This window comes from Gavia stellata, chromosome 24, assembly GCF_030936135.1.
Source record: "Gavia stellata isolate bGavSte3 chromosome 24, bGavSte3.hap2, whole genome shotgun sequence".
NCBI classification, from domain to species: Eukaryota; Metazoa; Chordata; class Aves; order Gaviiformes; family Gaviidae; genus Gavia; species Gavia stellata.
The window spans coordinates 9,056,914-9,079,440 of record NC_082617.1 but is presented as its reverse complement, the minus strand read 5'-3'; the positions used below and the strand labels follow the sequence as shown (position 1 = coordinate 9,079,440).

The window sequence follows — 22,527 nt, the reverse complement described above, 5'->3', positions numbered from 1 at the left end:
CCTGAGGGCATGGCTGAAAAACCTAACTGCACCGGAGCACACAGGAGGGCACGTAGGCAGGAGGGCATGTAGGCACCATAGCAGGCGTTAGGTGCTGCATCACCCGAGCTCCCCGATGCCTGTGCTCCGCTAGAGCAGGGCCACCCCTTCCAGGTCTGCCCACCCCTTCCAGGTCTGCCCACCCCTTCCAGGTCTGCCCTTGCGGAGAAATAGAAGGCAGATTTGGAGCTTGGTGTGTATTTCTTAGGCACAGCAAAGGTAGCAGGATATGTCCCGCTGTTTTAAAAACCCCTGGTACCTGCCACATACCAGTTCTTCCCTACTTCGTGCCAGCGTGGAGCAGAGGATGGTTTTTCCCTTTCCCGTTTTTTTCCAGGCTGCTCCAGCAGCACTGACCCAGGCTTGGCGTGGGGGCAGCAGGATGCAGAGGTGGGGTGTCCCCATGGGAAGCAAGCAAACCCGCAGTCCTCACCCACTGTGCACCCAGAGCCGACACCCAGCACAAGGCGTGCAAGGACGGCATTCCCCTTCGCTCCTTTAGAAACATCCGGGGAGATATTGAGGGTACAGAGCATCTGCCACCCGGAGCCGCCGGCTGCGTCAGGAATTTCACTGTTGGGGAGAGACAGGAGCGAAGGGGGTGGCTGCAGTGGCGGTGGCAGCTGTTCCCTGCCCGCAGCCCTCCCCACCATGCAGGGCATTTAAATTTTAAAGCACGCTCACCACGGCTGTTTTCTCCGCCGTCCCCGTCCAGCTCACAGAGACCCCATCCCCAGGAGCCGCCAGCCTGTGAGGCACCCATGGGTTCACTGGTGGCCAAGCTCCTTCTGCCCACCATCAGCACCTTGGTCTTCCTCCCTACCATCAGCATCGCAGCCAAGCGGCGCTTCCACATGGAAGCCATGGTCTACTTCTTCACCATGTTCTTCGTGGCGGTAAGATGTCCCCGACCCTCCCCACCGCGTGTTTCACCCCCCCGAATGCCCCCTGGATCGGGTCTCCACTGAGAAGGGTAGCTGGATCTCACCTAACACCAGCGAGCGTGACCCCAGAATATCCATTTTCAGTTATTTCCCACCTTGTGTGGCGCTGAGTAGCTGATTCTTCAGTTTAGGATGTCCTAAGGGGTGGACTTACATAGATTTAATGGTGTTTTATGGTTGTGAGGTTAGGGAGAGGGTCTGGGTGCAAAGCGACTTGATTGATTCACAGTCTTTTGGAGCTGGTTTTTCTCTTTGTTTTACAGCTGGTAAATGGCCATGCTGAATTTGGGGTTTAAATTGTATCCAGAGTCTCTTGCTATGCTTCTGTCGTTTTAGCCAAAAGCACGTAGTCGAATTACTGATTTTGCAATTGCTAAGTGGTGATGGGAGCAATGCTGGAGTCAGGGGAGTTTTTGCGCTGGGAAAGGAAAGACTAAAACATGCTGCTAAGCTATCAAGAAAAATAATTATTTACCCTCTACCCTGGCAGAGCGGTTTGAAAGCATGTGTTTCACCAGGCTCAGAATCAGCCTGCCTTCTCTCGCATGGGAATAACGAGTGGAGAAAGTCAGTTGTCTGTATATGTACAAAATAATTCATTTTCCTGCTCCCGGCAGTAAGCTGCCCTGCGCTTTGTGTCACTGCTAAGTGCCTCCGAACACACACGGGCTGAGCACCTAAAGCAGCATTCCCACTGGAAGAAATCTCCCATTTAATCCCGTGGCAATGCTCTGCTAAAGAATAGGAAGGAAATAGCCCAGCAACCCAATCAATATTGCATTTACCTCTTCTCCCTACCCATCTCAAGGCACCTCATGAGGGTTGTCACATCCCTTGCACAGAGACAGAGAAACTGAGGCAGGGAGTAGATAAGGACCTTCCCTGTGTGAAAAGCTCTTCCACAGCAGCACTGAGGGTAAAGCAGGGCTCTGAACCAGGCCAGCCTCTTATTCCTAAGGATCCACCATTTAAGCCTCCAATTAAAGCACAATGCAGGGGCAGAAATTCTGCCAGTTCCATAAAAACTAGAGGACTAGTTAATAAAAACGTCCCAAGTGAGCCCCCCCAGCTCCCCGGGGAAGCCAGACATCTACAATTTCATTCTGCACCGGTTTTGTGTCTGCTCCACCTCCCCGAGAAGTCAATAGGAAAATTGGCACGTGTTTCGACAGGAGGTGGAACAGGTCCTCGCCGAAGAGACTGAAGAGGCAAAATATCTGTGCGTGGGGAAAGGAAGGCAGCTGCCAGCATGGTCGGGGGGGTAGGAAGGGCAGCAGCTGCTGCTGTTGCCTTTCTTGTAGCATCCCACTCCTCCTCCCCCAGGAGACCTCATCAGAGCAGTGAAAGCATATGTCCATCGCAGACAAGTGCCGCGACGCCGGCCAGAAACACGCTCTTTGTCTTCCACCCTTTCTTCCCCCCGTCTCCAGACTCCTCGAACCCAATCTCAAGCAGAGAAAAGAATTACGGCTGCAGTGCAATCTTTTCTAGAAACCGCAGTGAGCCAAAGGACTTGCAGCAATTCCCATTATAAATAATATCAGCCTCCCCGCTGGGCCGTGACAGCGAGGATTGTTCCAAGGGCGTCCTGCCAAGCGGTGAAGGGACTTCTTCAGAAACATTGAAGCACACTGGTGCTACCACTAGAAAACTCGCAGGGCTGAGTGCTCGGAGGAAAAGGCGAGCGCCAAGCAAACACTGGGAGCATTCCTCTGATTGCACTGGAAAATTTCTCTTGGCTTCATTTGCATCTATGTTGCATGACAATGGCTTTTTTTGCAAATAACCTAATCAATGAGCTGATGGGCAGGAACCAGCAGCTTTTAAAGGACTGCGCTAATGAGTGAATTCCCCAGTATTCAGACTCCAGCCATATAAACTCTAGTTCGCCTGGACAGTGACCTGGCATCTATACACATTTCATCAGGACACTCGTTTCGAATTGTTTTACAAGAATCTTTCGCAATCAGAACCGTAACCTCAGAGTCCTCCTTCTGCTGGAGAGGACGTCCCCGCGCCGCCTGCGCCTTGGCTCGAAGCAGCTTGGTCATCAGATTGCAAATTCTGGCACAGACCGGGAGGCAAACTAAAGCTCGTCCACAAATAATTTGTGCTAAGAGAGAAGAATGCTGATTCTCAGGCAATTTGCAGTTGGGAACGGTGACATTATATCTCAAATACATTCATTACTGCATATCAGTGACCCTGGTGTATATGAGACTGTCCTGTTCCTGGCTGGCCACCCTCTCAAGAGCCGTGAAAAGGCTGTTTCAAACCAACTGATAAAAACAGAAGTCTCTTATTTTACCTTAGCAGTCTGTAGGTAGAGAACTAGCTTTCTTAATGTTGTGTTGGTTTTTTTTAAATAGTTTTACCATGCATGTGATGGCCCCGGCTTATCAGTGCTGTGCTTCATGCGCTACGATATCCTGGAGTACTTCAGCATCTATGGAACAGCTCTGTCCATCTGGGTGTCCCTGATGGGTAAGCACCGGTCTCTCGTGGTTCCTACAGAGCACCAGCGTTTGCAGGTCGGGCAGGATTTGTCAGCGTTGCCGGTTAGTGGGTACAGCCCCCAGAAATGCTGCTGCCTTTGGGCTCCCATCTGCAAGACTTAGCTCTGAGACTGTCTTTTATGGAAGTCAGCCTGTGCTATGGTTTAATCCATTTTTATAGCATTCATGCCTTGGAAAGCCATTGCACTCGGTGAGGTCCAGAAACACATGAAAACTGTCCTGAGTGGTGGCTGGGGAAGTTTTGCTCTTGGAGATAAACAGAGCTCTGGCGCCTGGTGTTTGTGTTAGCTGGGTGTTCCTCTGCCATCACCAGCTCCTATGCATGTCCTTACAACAGCAGAATTATTTATTTCAAATTGGCAAGTAACACGTGCAGCCTTGTGCTTTAGTTCAAGGCAGGACAGTACTATGAGATGACTTAGTTTGAAACTTCATACAGCAGGGAATCTCCCATTTCTCCTCATTTCCCCCATACTGAGCCCATCAGCTTGTCCTGTCCTGACTTGGGGGCATTAAGAAATGCAGAATCTGCCACTTCCCTTGGTAGCATGCAAATCGAAGTGGTTTAGTCAAAACAAATGTATCTTCCTACTTTATCAAAAGCCTGGGCTGGGCTGATGGGAAATACTAGATCTGCTTAGAAAAAGCAGAAACATATTTCACTTCCTTTTTATTAAAAATCCTGACACAGTTTTCCTTTTCCCGCATTCCTTTCACCCTCGTTTTTCTCATTTTGTTCCTCATTTGCCACTGAAACAAGGTATAATAGAAATGAAAAAAATATAACAGAACTAAAGAAGGACAAAAACTTCAAACCTATTATTTTCCCATTTTGTCAACACGGTTTTTTGAAGGACGTGAGTATTTCTGACAGGAGAAGAGAGTAGGGTAGGGAGAGAGATGAGGGGACAGTCACATTCCAACAGCAAAGGCTTTGCTCAACAGATTTGGACCATCTCCAGCAGCCGCACACCCGGTCCCCACTCCAGCCAGGCAGGGTCCCCAGCCCTCCCGGTGCTGAGCTGGGGTCACCATGCTGATGCGCAGCCCCAAAACTCTCACAGGACTTTCCCCTCTGGCCCTCAGGACCGCTGGGATGGTGCAGGACCTCTGGCCGGGATGGGGGGCTCCTGTGGCCCCTGAGCCCAGAAGGAGCCATGGGGCAGCACCCGCTCCACCCAGCGCAGGTCCATCCCTCCTCCCTTCACTGCCCAGCGGTGCAGACAGCAGCATCCCCCTTTCAGGGCATGCGACGGGATAAATCTTCCATGCAGGGAGAAATGAGTGGGGGAAATACTAACTTTAGAAATGGCTCTGTTGCCCCAAGGTGCGAGTCCCAAGGTGGGCTCCCACACCGTCCATGCACTTCAACGCTCTCTCTGCTCGGCTAGAAAAGGCAATGAGGCAAATCATCTCCAAAGGGCATTTTCAGTAGATAACAGCAGTGTCAGGGTAGGTCAGAGCCGATCCAGACACTTTGGCTCCTTGCAGCAAAATTCAACTTGATTGCTTCATTACTGCATTCAAAAATCTTGCAAAAAAGTACAAATCCCGGACTACAATGTTTAAAATATTGACCCGCAGGGAAACAACAGAGATTAAAATGCGGACATTATCCCTTAGCCAAACTCCCTATAAAACCACGATCCAAGGACATGGAAGGTGTGGTGACTGAAGCCCAGGGAAGCCTCTCGCTGTGGCTTGTAAAGCCCGAGCGCACATGTGCGGACACAGACCCTCGGGCACGCTTCCCGGAATGCAAATCCAGGACAGCCATAACACAGCTGTGCGAGCTGGAAAAGCATGGAGCCCACTGGGATCCATAACTTTTATCAGTTATTACCCCATTCTGTGCTAAACAAAAGCTTCTAATAATTTACTCGCGCTGGCGACTTCCAGCTTGCAAACCTCAGGCAGGTGCCGGCACGGCCAGGCAGCCCAGTCCCCATCGCACTGGCGAGCGCAGTCCTGCCAGAGTGGGGTGATGGGGCTGCATCCGGGTGAGCCGGCAAGTTTGGGAGGGTTGGAGAGGTAGGATGAACCCAAGAGCCAATTGCAGACTCACCGGCTGCAAGCATCTTTGCAATCACATCCGACTTCTGGGTCGAGGCAGGAAAGAGAAATACCGGTGGGAAATCTCCTTTAGCTTCCACACGCCACACTGAACATAAGACCTATAAAATCAGCTCCTATACTGACCACTCAGATGCCTCAGGATGGTTCACTTTGCCCCGTGTGCCTCAGTTTCCCCTGCTGTGAGGCATAAGAAGGGCAAACCAGACCTGGATGCAATGCTGAGGGTCCCCAGGGCAGGCGGGACAGACCCCAGTAAGGCTTTAGACCTTTAGCCGAGGAAGGGGGTGGGTAAGCTGATGCTCCCTGTGCTCGGTGCCACACAGCCCTGGCGGAGTTTGACGAGCCGAAGAGATCGACCTTCGTCATGTTCGGCGTCCTCACCATCGCTGTGAGGATCTACCACGACCGCTGGGGCTACGGCGTCTACTCGGGACCCATCGGGACGGCCGTCCTAGTGATAACTGTGAAATGGGTACGTAGGGAAGGGCGCCGTGCCGGGGCTTTGCAGGATGCTCGTGGCAGGGAAGGGGCTGAGCCCTGCGTGGAGGACTCTGATCTGTGCCACTGGTTTCCTCCTTGAGGTCCAGCTCTTGCAGCACAGGCCATGGTGGTGCTAAAGCAGCACTTCTCCTTCAACCCGGGCAGCAAGCAGGCAGACAGCAAGCAGCCTTTGTGATAAATGCCAGATTCAATCGGTCTGAGCAATCTACCATATCTCCTGTCCCTGTGTTTCTAATCAGGAGCAATGTATTTATAGAGTTTCTACAACTATTCAGATGCAGAGGGGTCTGGTAAACTGCCCCGGAGCTGGTGGAAGATGTGCATAAAACGCGGTGATAAAGTGGGAAGGAATCTGCCTGTAGTCTGCCTGAATCTGGCTGGGACAGTCCGGCACCGCGCTGCAGCCTGTGCCCGCTCACAGCAGATGCTGTGGACCCAGGCGGGAGCACAGTGGTGGAGCCACTGGCAGGAGAAGGAGTCAGTGATGGGATAAAAATTGCAGGAAGATGCTGCCAAGCATCATGGAAATACAGTGATGCGAGTCCCAGCTATAAACTGTCGCTAAGCCCCGTCTAACTGCCCGGCCAGCAGCTAAAAACAAGTGGCCACCATGGGGAGGGTTGGGCAAGGAGGGGACCAAGGCACAGGACTACCCTGCATCCCCCAGCCCACGGATGCTGTGCTGGGATCTGCTCTCCCAGAAACTGGGTTTGTGAGGGCACACGCTCCCTGAGCTGGGTTTGGGGCTGAATATTAGGAAAACAGCGTTATGATCAGGACTGAAGCAGGAGGACCCATTGCAGCACGCAGGCAGAGGGGCTTTCCACGTGCAGGCAGACCCCGCAGCCTGGGGGAGCTGGTCTGCGGGCTTCGCGTGGTTTTATTTCAGCATTTGCGGGATCTTTCGGAAGCGGAGCAGCCAGCTAAAGCCGGGTGAATACACTTGGTGTGCTCTCTCTTTCCTTCCAGCTACAAAAGATGAAAGAGAAGAAAGGGCTCTATCCAGACAAGAGCGTCTACACCCAACAGATCGGTCCTGGCTTCTGTTTTGGGGCGTTAGCACTGATGCTGAGGTTCTTCTTTGAGGTACCTGTTTGCACACTCAATCACCATGACTTTACAACGTTTAAAGGATGTTACCAAGATAGGAGACCTCCCCCTTTGCACCGCTGGGCTGCATCCAGCCTTGGACAAAATCCAGCTCATGTGCGGGTCTCCGGGGTTGGTGTGCCGAGGTCTGGCGGTGGGGACAAGGGTCCCTCCCTGCTTGTCCCCATTCCCTTGGCCTGTTAACTGCGGTGTAGACGGGGACAGATGTGACAGTGAGTGACATGCAGGGTGATGCTTGCTCTCTTTCCCCCCCAATGAAGTGAGTTGCGAGGACATGGACCATGCTTTCTTCAGCCATACATGGTCCTCAAAATGGTTTTGTTAAATATGAGTGGGGTTTTTTTGGAAACCAGGCATGAGTGACTTAAGGACACCTTGCGGATCCACAGCAGGGACTGGGTATGACCCAGGCATGGCTGGACCCAAAGCTGGCTCACGCCAAAGAAAAAACTCTCAGTTGACTCCCGGGAGCACTCGATCTCGTGTTTATAACCTTCTGCTCTCGCCACTGGCCAGCCTGCCCATCCTGCGCAAAAGGGTCCGTCTGTCCCACGCGGGGAAGGCGATAACCCCCCGACACAGCTGCTGGTCACGCCTGTGCTCAGCCCCGCTGTTACGGCTGCTCTGTGCATTGGGAGCTGCTAGATACAACCTCACAGTCATCCCCAAGGATTATTTTTCAAAGCATTTAGTAATTGCAAATTCTAGCAGAACATAAAAATGTCACTTAGCAGAAACCGCCTCCCCCCGCGCCCCGGCCTCGCCGCCGCGTCCTTTGCGGGGTAATGAAACACTTCATTCAAGAATTGGGAAATGTGCAAATTGGAATGTGTTAAATCCACTTTGCTTCTTTTTTTTAAGGCTGGAAATCCTTTCTTCTCTGACAGCGAAAAGAGGCAGAAGGCTCAGAAATTTTTTTTTATTCCTTTCTTTTTGGCTACTTGTAGAAACCTAACGTTTTGCACCTAACGCAGAGCCCCCCGGCACCGCTGCTCCCGTGGCCGCGGCGGGTCTCGCTAATGCTCTCTCCACTTGCAGGAGTGGGATTACACCTACGTGCACAGCTTCTACCACTGCGCCTTGGCCATGGCCTTCGTGCTGCTGCTGCCCAAGGAGAACAAGAAGGCCGGGAGCGCCGGGACCCCTGCCAGGCTCGACTGCTCCACGCTCTGCTGCTGCGTCTGAGCCGCCCCGGGTGAGCGGGGCACTTGCTTTTCTGCTCCCGGGGCGATGGAGGGGTGCAACCAAAAGCAAAATGCCTTTCCTCTGGGACACCAGCATCTTGTCCCACCAGCTCTGTGCACGCCCTGGGCTTTTCTTCCCTGGAAAGACTTCGCCTTTCCACCATCAGCCCTAGCAGAGGCTGTGCTTGCTACGGACCCGTACTTCTCCCTGGAGAAGCACTTGTCTGGGCTGTGACCCTGTCCCCGCTCACGGAGACCCTTGCATTCTCAGACCATGTCACCACCCAGGCTGTCCCCTGCACCAGCCTGGGAGGACCCGAGTTGTCCCCTCCTTGGGAGTTTGCCCAGCCTGAGCACACGGGGCTTCGTTTGTAACGCCCAATTAACAGAACCTGTATTTTTGTGAGATATTTGCTATTTTATTTATGCATTTTCTTGATGTAAATAATATATACTAACAAAGACTTTGCAAGCATGCAATGCCAGTGTTTCCCAAGCAGTGCAAGAAGCTTTCCAGCTCAGCTCCAGTCGCAGGCAGATGCCAGCCCCAAAGCGGAGCTCCGGGCACGGCCGCCCCCTCCCCTGCCCACAGCCCCCCCCAGCCTGGAGGGAGCTGCAACATTGGGCACTTTGTCCTTGCAGAGCTGCCCGGGCAGCGCGGGCAGCAGGTGCGCTTGCGGAGAGCCTCATTGGTTTGGAAAGTACATGGAAAATTAGAGGCAGAGAAAAGAAGCTCCTGGAGGGAGGGGGGCGGCTGTAAGCCTATAACATCTCCTCTAACAGACTATTTACTATAGTAGAAGTGTATGATTTATTTAGACTGTCTGGGAAAAACGCCAAGACTATATGTCATGGACAATTAGAGCAGTATTGATATACAGTGATGTCCACAGAAAGCCCACATTAAGCCTGGGTTCCTCTGGAAGAGAAATCCACCCCAGTCATTCATCAGAGCAACTTCCTGCGACGGGGCAACAACCAAAACTGAATGAGCTTCCAACAAAAATATAAATGAATTATGAACCCCCGAGCATCCAAGAGTCACTGGCAAGCGGTGGCACAGCTGATGCAGCTGCACGCAGAGGCAACGCAAGCAAAGAGTTTTCAAAGGGTTCACCAGCACCTAAACCAACAGAGCGCACCAGGTCTTTCTGAGCATCCAGCCCCCAGGGTGTTTTGCAAGGTGCTCTGAGGGTATGCATGCATCATTTTCCCCATTGCTTGCACGCTACTGGAGTACTTTGCCATGTGAGGACTGCTCAGGGCATCCCTAAAAAACAGTCCCAAGTGCTTCAACTCCAAATTCAGGGCTGAGCACCTTGGCACTATATGCAAGAGCTGGCTCTGAGGGTGCGTGGCTGCTTCCCAAGGGGTGACCCACATGGGTGTCCTGCGGCCAGGGCCACGCTGGCTCTCTCTGAGCCACCCTGAGCATGTCTCTGGGTGTGCATTACCCCACATGCAAATACTCAGCACTGACCCTCCCCAGGAGCCTGACCAGCAGTGCCAGCAGCCTCCATCCCTCCACACACCCTTTGCCGCTTGCTGCAGCCGCTGATCGGAGGCACCCAACCTCCCCAGCTCATTTTGTGACTGTTCAGCCCCCCCCGGGCTACGGTGACATGCATGGCCCCTCCTGGGCTGCCGTGACATGCGTAACCCCGCAGCAAGCCCTGGCAGTTCACAGTCAGCGTGGGAAAACCTTGTGCGGGTAAAGCACTGGGAGGAGAGGGACGGGGTGGCTGCAATGCCTTACTGTGGTTGAGCAGTGGGGAAAAAAGGTTGGCAAACCCCATGCAAATGAGAAGGGCATGTTAGCGAAGGCCCAGCTGAGTAAATGAAAGCTCTTGCTCCCACCTGCCATGCATTCAGGTGTTACACCAAAAAAAACCCAAAAAAGTGTATTACATACAATAAAATCCCAGGCAAGGTTACTTTTTTCCCCTCTCCCTGCTGATGCCCCAGGGCGCTGCTCCGACTGTGCAAACCGTCCATCCTTTTGCACCCAGTGTGGGACCAGCACCCACCCTCGGGGCCGAAACGCAGCCAGGCACGTCCGCAGGGTCCCTGCCACGGCATCAGCCCCGCGCCGGCGGCAGCACCCACTGCGGTGGGACTGGGCACCCCGACACCCGGGAGGAAGGTGCACGGGCTGAATTCACTGTCACTGGGACAGGATATCCCCTGCGATACAAATGCAGGGAAATATTATAAACATTTACAGCAACGTAGACAAAACAGTCTCTTGTAACCTTTTAGCGCTGCCGAGAGCTTTGCCTGTAAGAGCTCTTGAGCCCCTGCCAAAAATTCTTGCTGTTTTCATAAGAGTAGGTGTTTTCGTCTAAGGTGCAGTCTGAGTGCTGTGACCTTTGTCATGTCTGCTACTGAAATTTCCTGCTTCTCTGTTATTCTCTTCTTTGGTAAGACGATATGAAACCCAAAACTTTTATTGCCCCTTTTAAAACGTCTTTATAGCTCCCCGTCTACTTCATATACTGTCTTATTCTCGAACGCTGGGATATTACTTATGGGATCCGGGCTTGATGCTGCAAAAGGCATTTGGGTTTCACTAAGCCCAAAATGCCCGGGTTTTTTTTAAGATCAGCCCGGGGAGGGGGGGGGGAAGAAAAAAGAGAAAGAAAAAAGGAATGAGTGGGGAGGGACCGGCTTTCCGCTCTGGAGGCATCGGCATCTTCTACCAGTGCAGTGGCAGAGCAGCGACAAGGGCAGGCAGGAGCCTGCCAGCCTCCCTCCTGCTCCGCGATGCCTCCCCAGGCACAAAATCCCATTTGCTTTGTGTCTGGGCCGCGGCGGCAGCGTGGGGTGCCTGCTGGCCCCGTGGGGACAGCATCACACGGCCTCTCTTCCCGCGCCTCCGTCCCCTGCCAGCTCTGCCCTGGAGCCAGCGGCTCAGATGTGGTCGGGCACCGCAGCCGGTACCGAATCTGGTATGCAGCAGCTGGGGTACATCTGCCCCGGAGCTGGCGGTGGGGGAGGCCAGCCCTGCTCGGGGGGCTCCTGCGCACCCCATTTCCCCGCTCGGTTTCAGTGTCGAGACAGACCACATGAAGGACGCGCGTCCCCAGGCGAGGGCTGATGCAAAGCCACACAGCCGGGCGCCGGTGCCATGGCTTCGTGCTCCTGTCCCACACCTCGGGCTGCAGGGCATCACCCTCACCACACGCAGGGACTGCAGCGGCAGGGATCCCCTGGGACCTTGCTCATCTCTGCACGCTCCCCAGCATCCCCACCGTGGGAGGAGCGGGGACCCGGTGTGCCGGCGGGGAGAGGGCTGGCCCCAGGCTGCAGCCCCGCAGCAGGGGATCTCGCCAGGGCAGCAATGGGGCGTCGGGTCGGCATGGTCAAACCATCCCTTCTAGGCGACACGTGCTCCCCCGTGCTCGCCTACGGCAGGGCCGGGACAAGAGGGGAATTAGGACCTACTCCTGCTCGAAGGGAGGCTTCCAGAGATGTCTAGTCAGGCTCGGTGCCAGCTAATCTTCCAGGCAAACTTTATCCAGATCCCTTTGGCTGCAGAAAGTGAAAAACTCGCCAGACCAAAACATAAAAGCCTGGTTTCTGCTGCCAGCTGTATGGGGCACTCCAGAAAACGCCTTATCACCATGTGATTTTGAAAGACCACTTCAGCTTTTTTTTTCCACACACTGCTCTTCCCTCCTCACCCTCGCACCGCCGTTCCCCCGGGCACGTTCGGGTGGTGAGCCAGCCTGGCCAGCCCTGCAAGGTTAACTCACAGACCGTGGGGCCAAAGTTTTCCTTCTAACCGTCTTTATGCCTTTTAGGCTGCAGCGAAGCTACCCCACTTCAGAAAGCGCTGTTGCTCCAGCCTGAGGCAGATGCAGCTCATCAGGAAGGGTGATGGACACCCAAGGAGATGCATCCACCCGGACTTCCAGGGAAGTCCTGCCTCTTCCCAGGGAGGACCAAAGAAACCTGATTCCCCCGGAAATTCAAAAGTAGTGATTTTTTGTGCAAGTAGAGGCAGGAGCTCTGTGGGGGGCCCCAGGGAGAGGTCTTGCCCTGGGCTCCTCCATCACTCTCCGGTTCTGATGTGCAGGACATGTCTGCACCCTGTAACAGGGATACACCAGGACTCATCACCAACGTCCTACACAGACCCAGGGCTCCACAGCCCTGGGACATGGTGCAGATGCACTATGAGAAACCAGCCCCATCCGTCAGCCTGAAAAAAAGGAGAGATGGAGCGACTGAAACACCTATCCGGGACCGCTTGGTATCTCTCAGCTTCACGCCAGCTATCCCAGCCCCAATGCATATCTTTTTTGGGTGCACAAAGGTCTCCTGCGCTTCAGGGGAGTTGGGGGGCACCCAGGAAGAGCAGGGGAGGATTTGCTGTAGCCGGTGCTGCTCTGCAGAAACACCACCTTTCTGCAGCAGCGCAGGATGGGGTTAGAGCAGATGCAGCCATGGGGGTCAGTAAGTGGTACCTCCTGCACGGGTGCAAAGCAGCCTAACCCAGCGCCAGCAAGAAAAAAACCATTGACGCCTCAGGGTTTTGCTTAAACCAACTCCATGCAACATCCCAGCAGGTTTCTTTTCTCCTCCTTTTTCCTCTCAGCCTTTCAGCAAGATTTCCAACCAAACTTTCCAGCCCGGTTGGCACAGGCAGGGCAACCCCATCCCAGCACCGCAGCCTCCGGCAGCAACGGGGTATTGTCGGGACACAGGGGAGCTCGGCTGCAGCGTTGCGGATAGGCTGAGCTGCTCAGCTCCCAGGGGTGTCGGGCAGGGAGCGCCTCACACACTTGCAGGTGTCCGCTCCCCCCGGCAGCACCGGAGACGGACGCGGATGGTGGACTCGACCCAAGCGACCAAACCCGAGCGCCGAGTCCCTGACCCGGGGAAGGGCAGATGCAAAGCAGCCGGGCTCGCTCGGCTCTTGCGAGGATGCTTTCACAGCTGCAAAAACCCGCTCCAGGTCCAGCTTCGGTGTCTCCAGCCTCTCCGCTCCTCCGGCAGAGCGGTCCCAGGGAGCGGCGGTCCAAGGTTTTTGGTTTAGGCCAATCTCCCAGAAATTCTGTCATCATGCAGTGCATCACGCACACTCCCGGATCCGCATTACACAGAGGATGGCCCCGGTCCAGCGCCTCTTAAAGTCAGTGGAAAAACCCTCCCTTGCTACGATGGGAGCTGGCTCGGGCTGTATACGATCTGACAGATACCATGGAGCGAGAGAAGTTGTTTTAATCTGGGAATATCTTGTGGCCCCAAAGCTTCTTCTCGAGACGCACAGGGCAGCGTGTCTGCGAGCGGGTGCTGCTAAGAAAAGTTCCCAACCTTGCAACAGCCTTTCAATGAGCATTTAACGAACCATCGTTATCTGATCCATGTGCTCCGAATGCAAGGGAACCGCTCGGGTTTCCAACTGCACACATCATCTGATGCTCGTAAAATGAGCTGATGTGTCTGGAAGCCCCAGACCCAAAGAAACATTATTTCAATGGGGAAAAAAGTCAATAATGCTTTAAAAAACACCCGCGTGGACAGACAGGGATGGGTGGCTGCTGTCCCTTGCTTACCTGTGGTTTTCCAGCAAAGCAAATGCTCACTGATAAAACTCACTATCTCCTTATAAAGGCAGGATGTGTTTTGCCTGTAAAAGGGAAGGATTGGGGGAAGTTTTACATGCGTCTCTCCTCTCTTCCTATGTCTTTATTTGCATTTTCATTTTCACAGTAGTTGAGCTAATCCGAACGGAGCAGGAGTGAGGGTCCAGGTTATAACCAAAGTATCAGGTAGCACCTTCACATCTGGAAGGGATTTTGACACAAGTTCTCCCAGACTGTTACAGACAGTTTAAAAGCAAAATCTGATAAATAGCAAATGTTTAACAAGTCAATAGGAAGCTGCATTTGAGAGAACATGTGGCTCTAACCGGTCTAGCACCACGCCACATTGCCAAGGCCCTTCAAATGCATACGCAGACATACCTGCAGCACGAGGTGAGGGTTTGCCATGGCTCTGCCTGGACCTGGTCTCAGTTACAGAGGGAGGGATTAAAGACAGATATGTCTTTGCATGTCCAGACGTGTCCAACAGCCCTCTTCAAAGCCCAAACAGGTCCTGAGCCTCCCTGCTTTGGTGGTAAGGGGCTTGCTTCTCCTTCCCAGCCTAAACTGAGTCCCCCTTGTTTTTTGTATGTCCCCAGCCTCGCATTTAAGGAGGGAAGAGGATAAAGGGAGCTGAATAGCTTGGGAAAGTGCCACAGAGCCCGTCCCCACAAGCCTGCCCGCGTGCTGGGCACCACCGTCCCTGGCACAGGAGTTTTGGGGGCTGCACTGGCTGGTGAGGACCCACTCGGGTCACTGCACGGAGGGTCAGCAGCAGACAAGGTCTCACCCCGATTTGGCACAGATTGGGGTCCATCAGAGCCCCAACCCAAAAGGCAGAAGTGTTTCCACCTTTGAAAAACCTCTGCAATCCCTTGAGAGCTGCAGCCTGCTCGGGGCAGAGACCGCCGGCCGCCCGGGCAATGCCCTCCCAAGGAAAAGTGCCACTGCCAGCAAAACATCCCGGCACAAAAGCTCTTGCAGTGTTGCAACCCTGCCTGGTTTGGGGAGACTTCATACCAATAAACAAACGACTACCCAAAATGTGGAAAGAGGCATTAAAATAGAGAGAATTATGCAAGGAGGGGGGAGCGGAGGGGAAGACGGAGGAATAAGAAGTGACCAGGAAAACCACCAGAAACCCTCCAGGATGCCTGCCTCTATTTAAAGATAATGTGTCCAGCCGTCTTGCCAAGTCCCACTCATTTGGAGCTGGGCTCATGTTTTGGATTAATTTTAAGGCAGTTCCTAAAGCATCTCACTCACACAAGGAAGAATTTTTGCCTCCTTGGCCAAGGTGACCTTTTAAAAAATCTCACTCGCTATTTTTCAACCTCTCACTCATTTAAAATTGTCATCGCCCGGGAGGTGCAGGGCACTCGGCGCAGACAATTTTTCTGGTGCTCACCAGCCCCATGGCCCCAGAGCATCCTGGAGCGGGGCTGGGGCTGGGTGTGAGGATGCGGGGCTGGGGGGGGGCATTTCCCTGCACGTCAGGACCCTTCCCCTCTCCTGTGAGCATCACCCGACCAAGCGCTGGAGCAGAAATCACCCCTTCTGGATACGTGAGCCTCTCCAGGCACCCCACCGTGGGCTGGTTGAAAGTTTTCCACGGAAACTAGTCTTCCACAGAAAGTCAGATTATTTTTTTGTAACTAAAATATTGTGTGGATGCATGCACACACTCTCCAAACTGATGCCTTTGTTTGAAGAAGGGAAAAGCAAATTGCAAATATTGCTCCAGACTGTGACCTCTCCATTGCACATGGGTTTTCTGCTGAGCTCTTTGCTCAGAGCCACCCCAGAAGGAGCCACCTCAAGACGTGCCCCAGTTGCTCAGTCTCCATGGGGAGGATGCATTCAAGAGGTGTCACCCCCAGCTCCCAGCCACAACAGGGGGAGAGTTTTTGAGCAGAAACGTGACAGCGGTCTCTCCCAGAAACACCACCCAGCCCACCTTCTCGCCCAGGCATCTGCAGCATCCTAATCGCCCTGGAATCCAAAGCACGTCCACGGCAGACCCGTCAGATGCTTCCCATTTAGCTTAAACGTTTGCAAAATGCTCAGCCACTGACTCACTGCAGGGCCCGGGGCGAGCCGGCACACCGGCGGTGCTCAGCTGCCCTCGCCGCACCACGGCAGGATCGCGTCTGCCGCCCCGGCGGGGTGTTTGGCAAAAAAACCCCGAATTTTTCAAAGTCGAGCATCCCTTGGTACTTTGCACCTCTCCCAGCACACCCAGAGTGCTACCGGTAAGCGAGCAGGACGTGGGACATGGAAGTTGCTATTTTTTGCTGATGATCCCAGATGCCACGCTGGGGTTTTGGATCAGAAATTAGCCCTTTGGCTGGAAAAAAATACATCACAAGATTTCCCTGCTCCCCAGGTCCAAAGGTACCAGACGCAGCACTAGGACATCCTTCCCGCAGCAGCTTTGGTACATTAGCATCCAGCCCCAGGGAACCAAGACATGCAGAGGCAGCCACGAAAATGAGACAGACATTTGGGGTTTCAGTTAAGCAAATTTCCTTCAACCAGGAAGAAAAGTTGAGCCTGGGTTTGGCTGGATTTGGGAGATGAAGTTTTTGGGCAGCTCCATGGTTTTATTTAAACCAGTTCAACCAGCCATCGCATAACCTCATCCCACGAGGGGAACGCAGAAACTCAAGGTGCCTCTTGTGCAATAGATGCTGCTCTCTACCCAAGCAGGTCTGGGATAGTGCTCAGAGTTTTGCTCCATCTCTGTCCGGGCTAAAGGAAAGACCACACACAAAACGGTTTCAGGATGCCAGCAGCTGTGCACAAAGCATTTGGTTTACATTAATTATGTCTGGACAAAAAAAAAAAGGGGGGGAGAGAGAAGGAGAGCAAGCAAGCCCAGAAGACAGGAGGGATTGAGGGAGGCTTCTGCATCATCCTGATAAGATCTGCTCAGATCCCAAATGCAGATCGCAGCACATGCCGTGTGTCTTAACACCTCCTGCCCTGAACGGCTTCTGCCACCCAGAGCAGCGCGGTTCTGCCCTGCGCGGCGCCTGTAAATGCCTTGGTGAATGCGAGGCAAAATGCAGCCCATAATGCTCTCGAAGACCCCGGTGGGACCCTTTCCTCCCAGCTTTGCTCCCTGCTCCGCTTCCCTCTTTCTCCTTTTCTGAGCAGAACTGGTCCCCAGAAGGCTGGGGAAAGTAAAGCAAATACTGCTGCTGGCAGGGGGAGAGATGCTGGCAGTTACCAGGAAGGGCAGCAGAAAACGAGAAGGGAGAGTAAATAGAACGGGGAGGGGGCAGATGGTAAGTGGAGTAATTAAAAACAGAAAAACCCCCTTGGTTTCCCAGCAGTGCAGAAACCCCAGGAGCGGGTGAGTGAAGCCCTTCACCACCTCCGCTCCGGAGAGCGCTGTGAGCAGCAGGGACTCTTCCAGGACCAGGGACTGCCACCCCCCAGGGATGGACAGCCTATACTGGCACAGACCCGCGGGCCCCCCATCCCCTCCCCAAGGGGAAGAGGAGCCTGGCGAGGTGCGGGCTCAGCCTGCCTTGCCTTGGGCTTGAGCAGCCGGCAAAGAGACTGGATCCATCAGATCTCCACAAAGCAAAGCCCGACTGCGGCGGCTCCACGATGCTGCTCATCATGGGAGGGGGGAAGTGCGGTGCCCCCCTTGGACCATGTGCTGGGCTGCACCAGCATCACCCCACCGGCCCAGCTCCAGGCTCGTCAGCATGCACAGGGTGGGACATCCAGCCCCGAGCCCCCGACAGCAAACACCTGCCTGCAGGGACTGGGGTGCGTGACTACAATAAACCGCTTATGACCTCCAGCAGCTGCACCCCTGCCATGTCCTGCACATCTCCTGCATGCTGCACGTCTCCTGCACGCTACATGTCTCCTGCACGCTGCACATCCCCATCCCATGTAGCCTCCCCTGGGCTCTGTGTGCCCACTAGCACTCCAGCAGTCCCTGGCCAAGGACCTTGCTGTGCCAGGAGCTGCATAAATCCTAAATACCTTCCCGTCTCCCAAGGGCCAGCAGCATGCAGTAGCCCAGCCAGGCCCTGCTCCAAAACAGGCGATGAGCACTGTCAGGTTGCGGCATCACCAGGCACAGGCAGCTGGCAAGAGTTGTGCCACCGCATCTTCTGCAGCCGGCCGTCCCGGGGGAGCACGGCGGTCAAGCCCCCCACCAGCCATGGCCGCCCCCTCCCAGCCCACCTGAAAACCAGTCCTCTCCCGGGCGGCCTCGCTGCATAATGAACTTTCGTGTTGCAGCAGCACCGTCTCCGCTCAGCGGCTCGGGGGGCCCAGCCTGCGCACGCCAGAAGCTGGACTGACCCATGTCAGAGGTGATTAATTTATCAGGCTTTTGGCACCCACCGCTCCCCGCCAGAAAAACAATATCCCAAATTCCAGGCCCTCCCGCCCAGCAGATGTGTCTGCGGCGAGGGCGACCGTTCCAGCCCGTCTCGCAGAAGCCGCTGCAGGGATGCAGCACCCGGGGCTCCCGCGCTGCCGGCTGCCTTCCCCATCCCCGCTGTGCATCTGCGGGAAAACCTCCCCTAGGAGGAAAACCCAGGGGCTTTGCACTGGGCTGCCGTCCCCGTGGGTCCGGCCTCTCTCCCCAGGTAGGTGTCCGTGCTGCGGAGCCACCAAGGAGAACCGGGATGGGCACGAAGCCGGGGAAAGCGACAGGTGCCAGGATGCCTCCCGGCTGAGTCCTCGCATCCCGGGAAGGAGAGGCACTGTCCTGTCCTGGTGCTCCCCAGCAGCTCCCTAATTAAATTAGCATTAATCTGCATCATCAGGGAAACATGACAGAGCTTTAAGGGACACATTAACAAAGCCGTTATCATTAGTGGAGAGGGTCAGAGTGTAGGGATGGGGCACAGCATCGCTGCAAATGCTAGCCAAGCCCTGCAGCTCGCCCTCTTCGCCTCAATCAAACCGAGGGCAGTGATATCATTCAGATTCCGCAGAGCACTTGGACATCAGGCAGCCAAGAAACAGGAGAGATTTTTCTTCCTCTCACCCTGTCCCGCCGCCTCCCCCAGGTTTCAGAGGAGGGATGGAAACCCATCGGGGTGTGGGGCCACCAGCCCCTCTGTCTCCCAGCGCTGGCCACGGGGAAACCTGCTGCCCAGCCGAGGCCGGAGCTCACCCTGATGTCAGGGTGAGAGGTGGGGAGGGGGGACGACGAGCAAACAGCCTCTTATTTATCCCAAAAGGTCACAAGTGCCTTGGAAGGGGCTGGAGCTGGATCCCCGCAGTCCGGAGGAGACCAGCGTCTCCTCGAAGGAGAGCTTTCACAATTCATCTCATTTGTTCACTGTGGCATTTTCATCACGGTAGTTCGACTTATGCAATTACATAAAAAACATCTAATGAAATCTCGGTGACACAAAACATGAACGTTTATATTGGCCTCCCCGTGCCGCGGAGTTGATCTTGGCCGGGGCGTCCAGACAGACATTCTGCATTCTTCAGAGATTAAGCACTGAAACGCTCCGGAGAAACCCAGCTGCCCGCTCCCCCTGCAGCCGCGCCGCTAATTCCAACCACATGCTTGCCGGCCGGGGAAAGGGGAACACGTACTTTATACACACACACACACACGGGTACTGCCCAGGACCCAGCCTGGCACCCCGTGCACCCCCCGGGTCGCATCCCCATCACCACGAGCGCTCACGGGTCTCTGTAAATAAATACATGCACAGTGACGGCTTGGTGGATAAAGCGTTGGGCATAAATAAGGTACTGCAGCGAAATCATTAAGGAAACAAGAGGAGCGATGGGTAACCTTGAGTTGGGGCTGGTCTCTGGGCCCAACCCCGTGGCCGTGATGCCACGCTGCCCGCGCAGCATCTTGCCGGTGCTCCTGGTTCATCGGCCCGTGAGATGTCAGACCCCAGTCGAAATAAAGGAGCCTGGGAGGCTCTGGGCAATGAAACCCTCATCCTGGTTTGGTTCCCACCTTTCCCCTTTTAAAAATTCTTCTGTCTCCCATTAAAAATCAAGCTGATCATTAAAAAAAGGAAAAAGAAGAGGAGGATGAGGCGTGGAGGGCAGAGACTTTGTTCTCAACAGTGCACAAGGAGTAGGGCAAGGAACTACAGTGCTTCCAGAGGTGGGGATGGGATGGGGACGAGGGGAGCGGACACCCCATCCCGATGCTGCCCGCATCACCCGCATGGGTGTCAGGCACATCAGCATCAGCATGTCCCGAGCTGCCCCAGACCCGCACCCAGCTGCCACCGCGATGCTGCTCATGGCTGGCCGCAGCGCTGACGAGCAGAGTCACCACACCGGCACTGCCCAGGGCACATCCCACCCCGCATCCCTGCTCCCGACACAGCCATTCCCATGTTTTAGGACCCAAGGCAGTGACTCTGCTGCAAATCCCCATCCCAGTGCCCACCGCAGGCTGGGAAACATGGCTTGTCCAGCAAAGCACCCGCGGACAAACACGCTGTCTGGAAAGGCACCCGTCATACTGAGTGACACCACCGAACCAAAAGCCACCGCAGCGTTGTTTGCATCCCGCTGGCACGTGGCTGGCTGCAAACCCCGCGTGAGACCTCGCTGCCATTGCAGGGGGGAAAGGGGCGAATCCGGGCCAGCACCGGCTCACGCCGCCGGTGATTTCTCAAAACACAGGTCGGTTTGGGGAGAGGGACCAGCGCCGACTCACGGGGCCAGCTGTGGCCGCCGGGCTCCTGCCCTGCACCGCTGGCTGCAGCTGGAGTTTTTTAAAAGCCCCAAAATGCCTCTTTTTACAAGGACGGGGGTTCCGAAGTGCAAAAACGCACTGTGGGACCCGCCAGCCCCACCGCCCCTGGGCTCCCCGCCGGTGCCCTCGTTTTAAGGGCGGAACATTTTTGACATACTACAAACCATCAGCAAAACAAGATGTCAGGGCTGTAACTGCTGCTGGCGTCGATTCTGCCGGGGCGTGGGAGGGATCCAGGAATAACAAGGGGGGGTTCAGCGAGCAGCAGCCCCCTCTCTCGGGTTGCAGCCGGGGCTCCAGCCCCGCGGGCGCATCGGCCGGCTGCCCGCACGGGATGTCTGCAAAGGCTCGGGCTTTATCGCCTTGCACGGAAGGAGGAGAAAAGATGGGGGGGGGGGGGGCGGGGGAGAGAGAGAGAGAGAAGGAGAGAGAGAGGAAAAATAGCCCCTTATTCCACTTTCATCAAGGAAGCGTCCAGCCGTCCAAAAAATTTAATGTCATATTTTAGCAAGAAAAACAGCTGTTGTGGTACTTTAAGGCCCAGCATATTTTGGCCAGGGCTTCATGTTGTGGATATTGGCTGAGTCAAGGTTAGCTGTTAAAAGGCAGAAATTCTAGACCCATACTAAGAAACATTGCGTTCCTTTATATTCAGATAATATTTACTCCCAGGCCTGTTTTGTTTTGTTTTCTTCTCCCTCCTGGAGGGGGGCCCGGCCCCGGGGCTGTGGCTGCCCTTGGCATCGCCGCTCCACGGGCAGGGGGGCGGCTGCGCCCGGGGCACGGCGGTTTGAGGGCGATGGAAGCAATGGGAAAAGCGCGGGGGGCTCCGCCTGGCACCTCCAACTTGAGTTTTGCCCTCCAACGTTCAGCACTGCCTGGCTTCGAGCCATGCCTTGTGCATGGGGAGAGACAGCGGGGCAGGAGCTGGGGGTTCACTGCCTGGTGGGAAGTGATGGGTCCCCCCCAGCAGCACAGGCACTGGAGGGGGGTCGCTTGCTTCCCTGCTCCCCACGGCGCTGCAGGGAGGATGGGGACCCATGAGATGCCCGCTGCTCTCGTGGTATAGCACCCACATGCCTTTTGCCATTCGGAGTGGGTCGGACTTTTGTTCCCCCTCAAGGGATAAAGGTGCCAATAAATCTGTGACTGGCAAAGCGGGAGAAGGGGCAGCAAGCTGCCGTGCATCCATCCCACCCCCTGCCCCAGGAGGGGCAGCTCTACCCCGGCTAAGGTGCCAGTACACCTACAAAAAACCCCACAATATTAACCCCACAAAAACTAAGTGCAATTGTAATAAGGTGTTTTGTGGCTTTATCTTCTCACAACTTTGTTCTGTTAGAGCATATCTATGTTTTTAAGTTACCGCCCATTGAAACGCCTGTATCTAATGCTGGTCCCCAAACCAGCCGCGCTCAGGATGGGCCAGTCCCCTCCAAAAGGTCTTTGTGCAACGGCTCCTTCCAGCACCGACCTGCGCTGTGCCGAGCTCCTGGGTCGAGAAAGGTGGGGCAGTGGGGTGCGTTTATACTGCATGGAAACGAAACCCCAGGAAACCCCCCAAAACTGGACATTGCAGGAATCGAAAAATTCTGCATGGGGTGAACCCACTGCCCATCGACAGAGGCACTGGAGGGGCACCACGGCCGGGGACACCCACGGACCTGCATGTCCCAATGCAGAGAGCCCCCCGGGGTCTGCAGCGCTGCGCCGAGCGCGATGCCACCCAGGCTGTAAATGACTCATCTTCTCGTAAAGCTGGTTTGCTAAGGACGAAAGAAAAGCCCTTGCCCCAAAACAATTCCTCTGCGCTTGCCAAGCTCGGCGGGAGCAATCCACGCTGTC

General features: G+C 54.9%; 1 protein-coding gene across 1 annotated transcript; it reads left to right on the top strand.

Moving 5' to 3' along the window:
- Window positions 1-800: 800 nt before the first annotated feature.
- Window positions 801-8,371, top strand: MYMK (myomaker, myoblast fusion factor). Its single transcript, XM_009822078.2, has 5 exons — window positions 801-935; window positions 3,353-3,467; window positions 5,899-6,047; window positions 7,046-7,162; window positions 8,225-8,371. The coding sequence occupies exons 1-5, from the start codon at window positions 801-803 to the stop codon at window positions 8,369-8,371; spliced, it is 663 nt and encodes a 220-aa protein (XP_009820380.1).
- Window positions 8,372-22,527: the final 14,156 nt, after the last annotated feature.

Coding starts and splice junctions, on each gene's coding strand:
- MYMK (XM_009822078.2), top strand. CDS start 801: ATGGGTTCACTGGTGGCCAAGCTCCTTCTGCCCACCATCAGCACCTTG. Junction 936..3,352: donor TCACCATGTTCTTCGTGGCG/GTAAGATGTCCC, acceptor TTTTTTAAATAG/TTTTACCATGCATGTGATGG. Junction 3,468..5,898: donor CATCTGGGTGTCCCTGATGG/GTAAGCACCGGT, acceptor GGTGCCACACAG/CCCTGGCGGAGTTTGACGAG.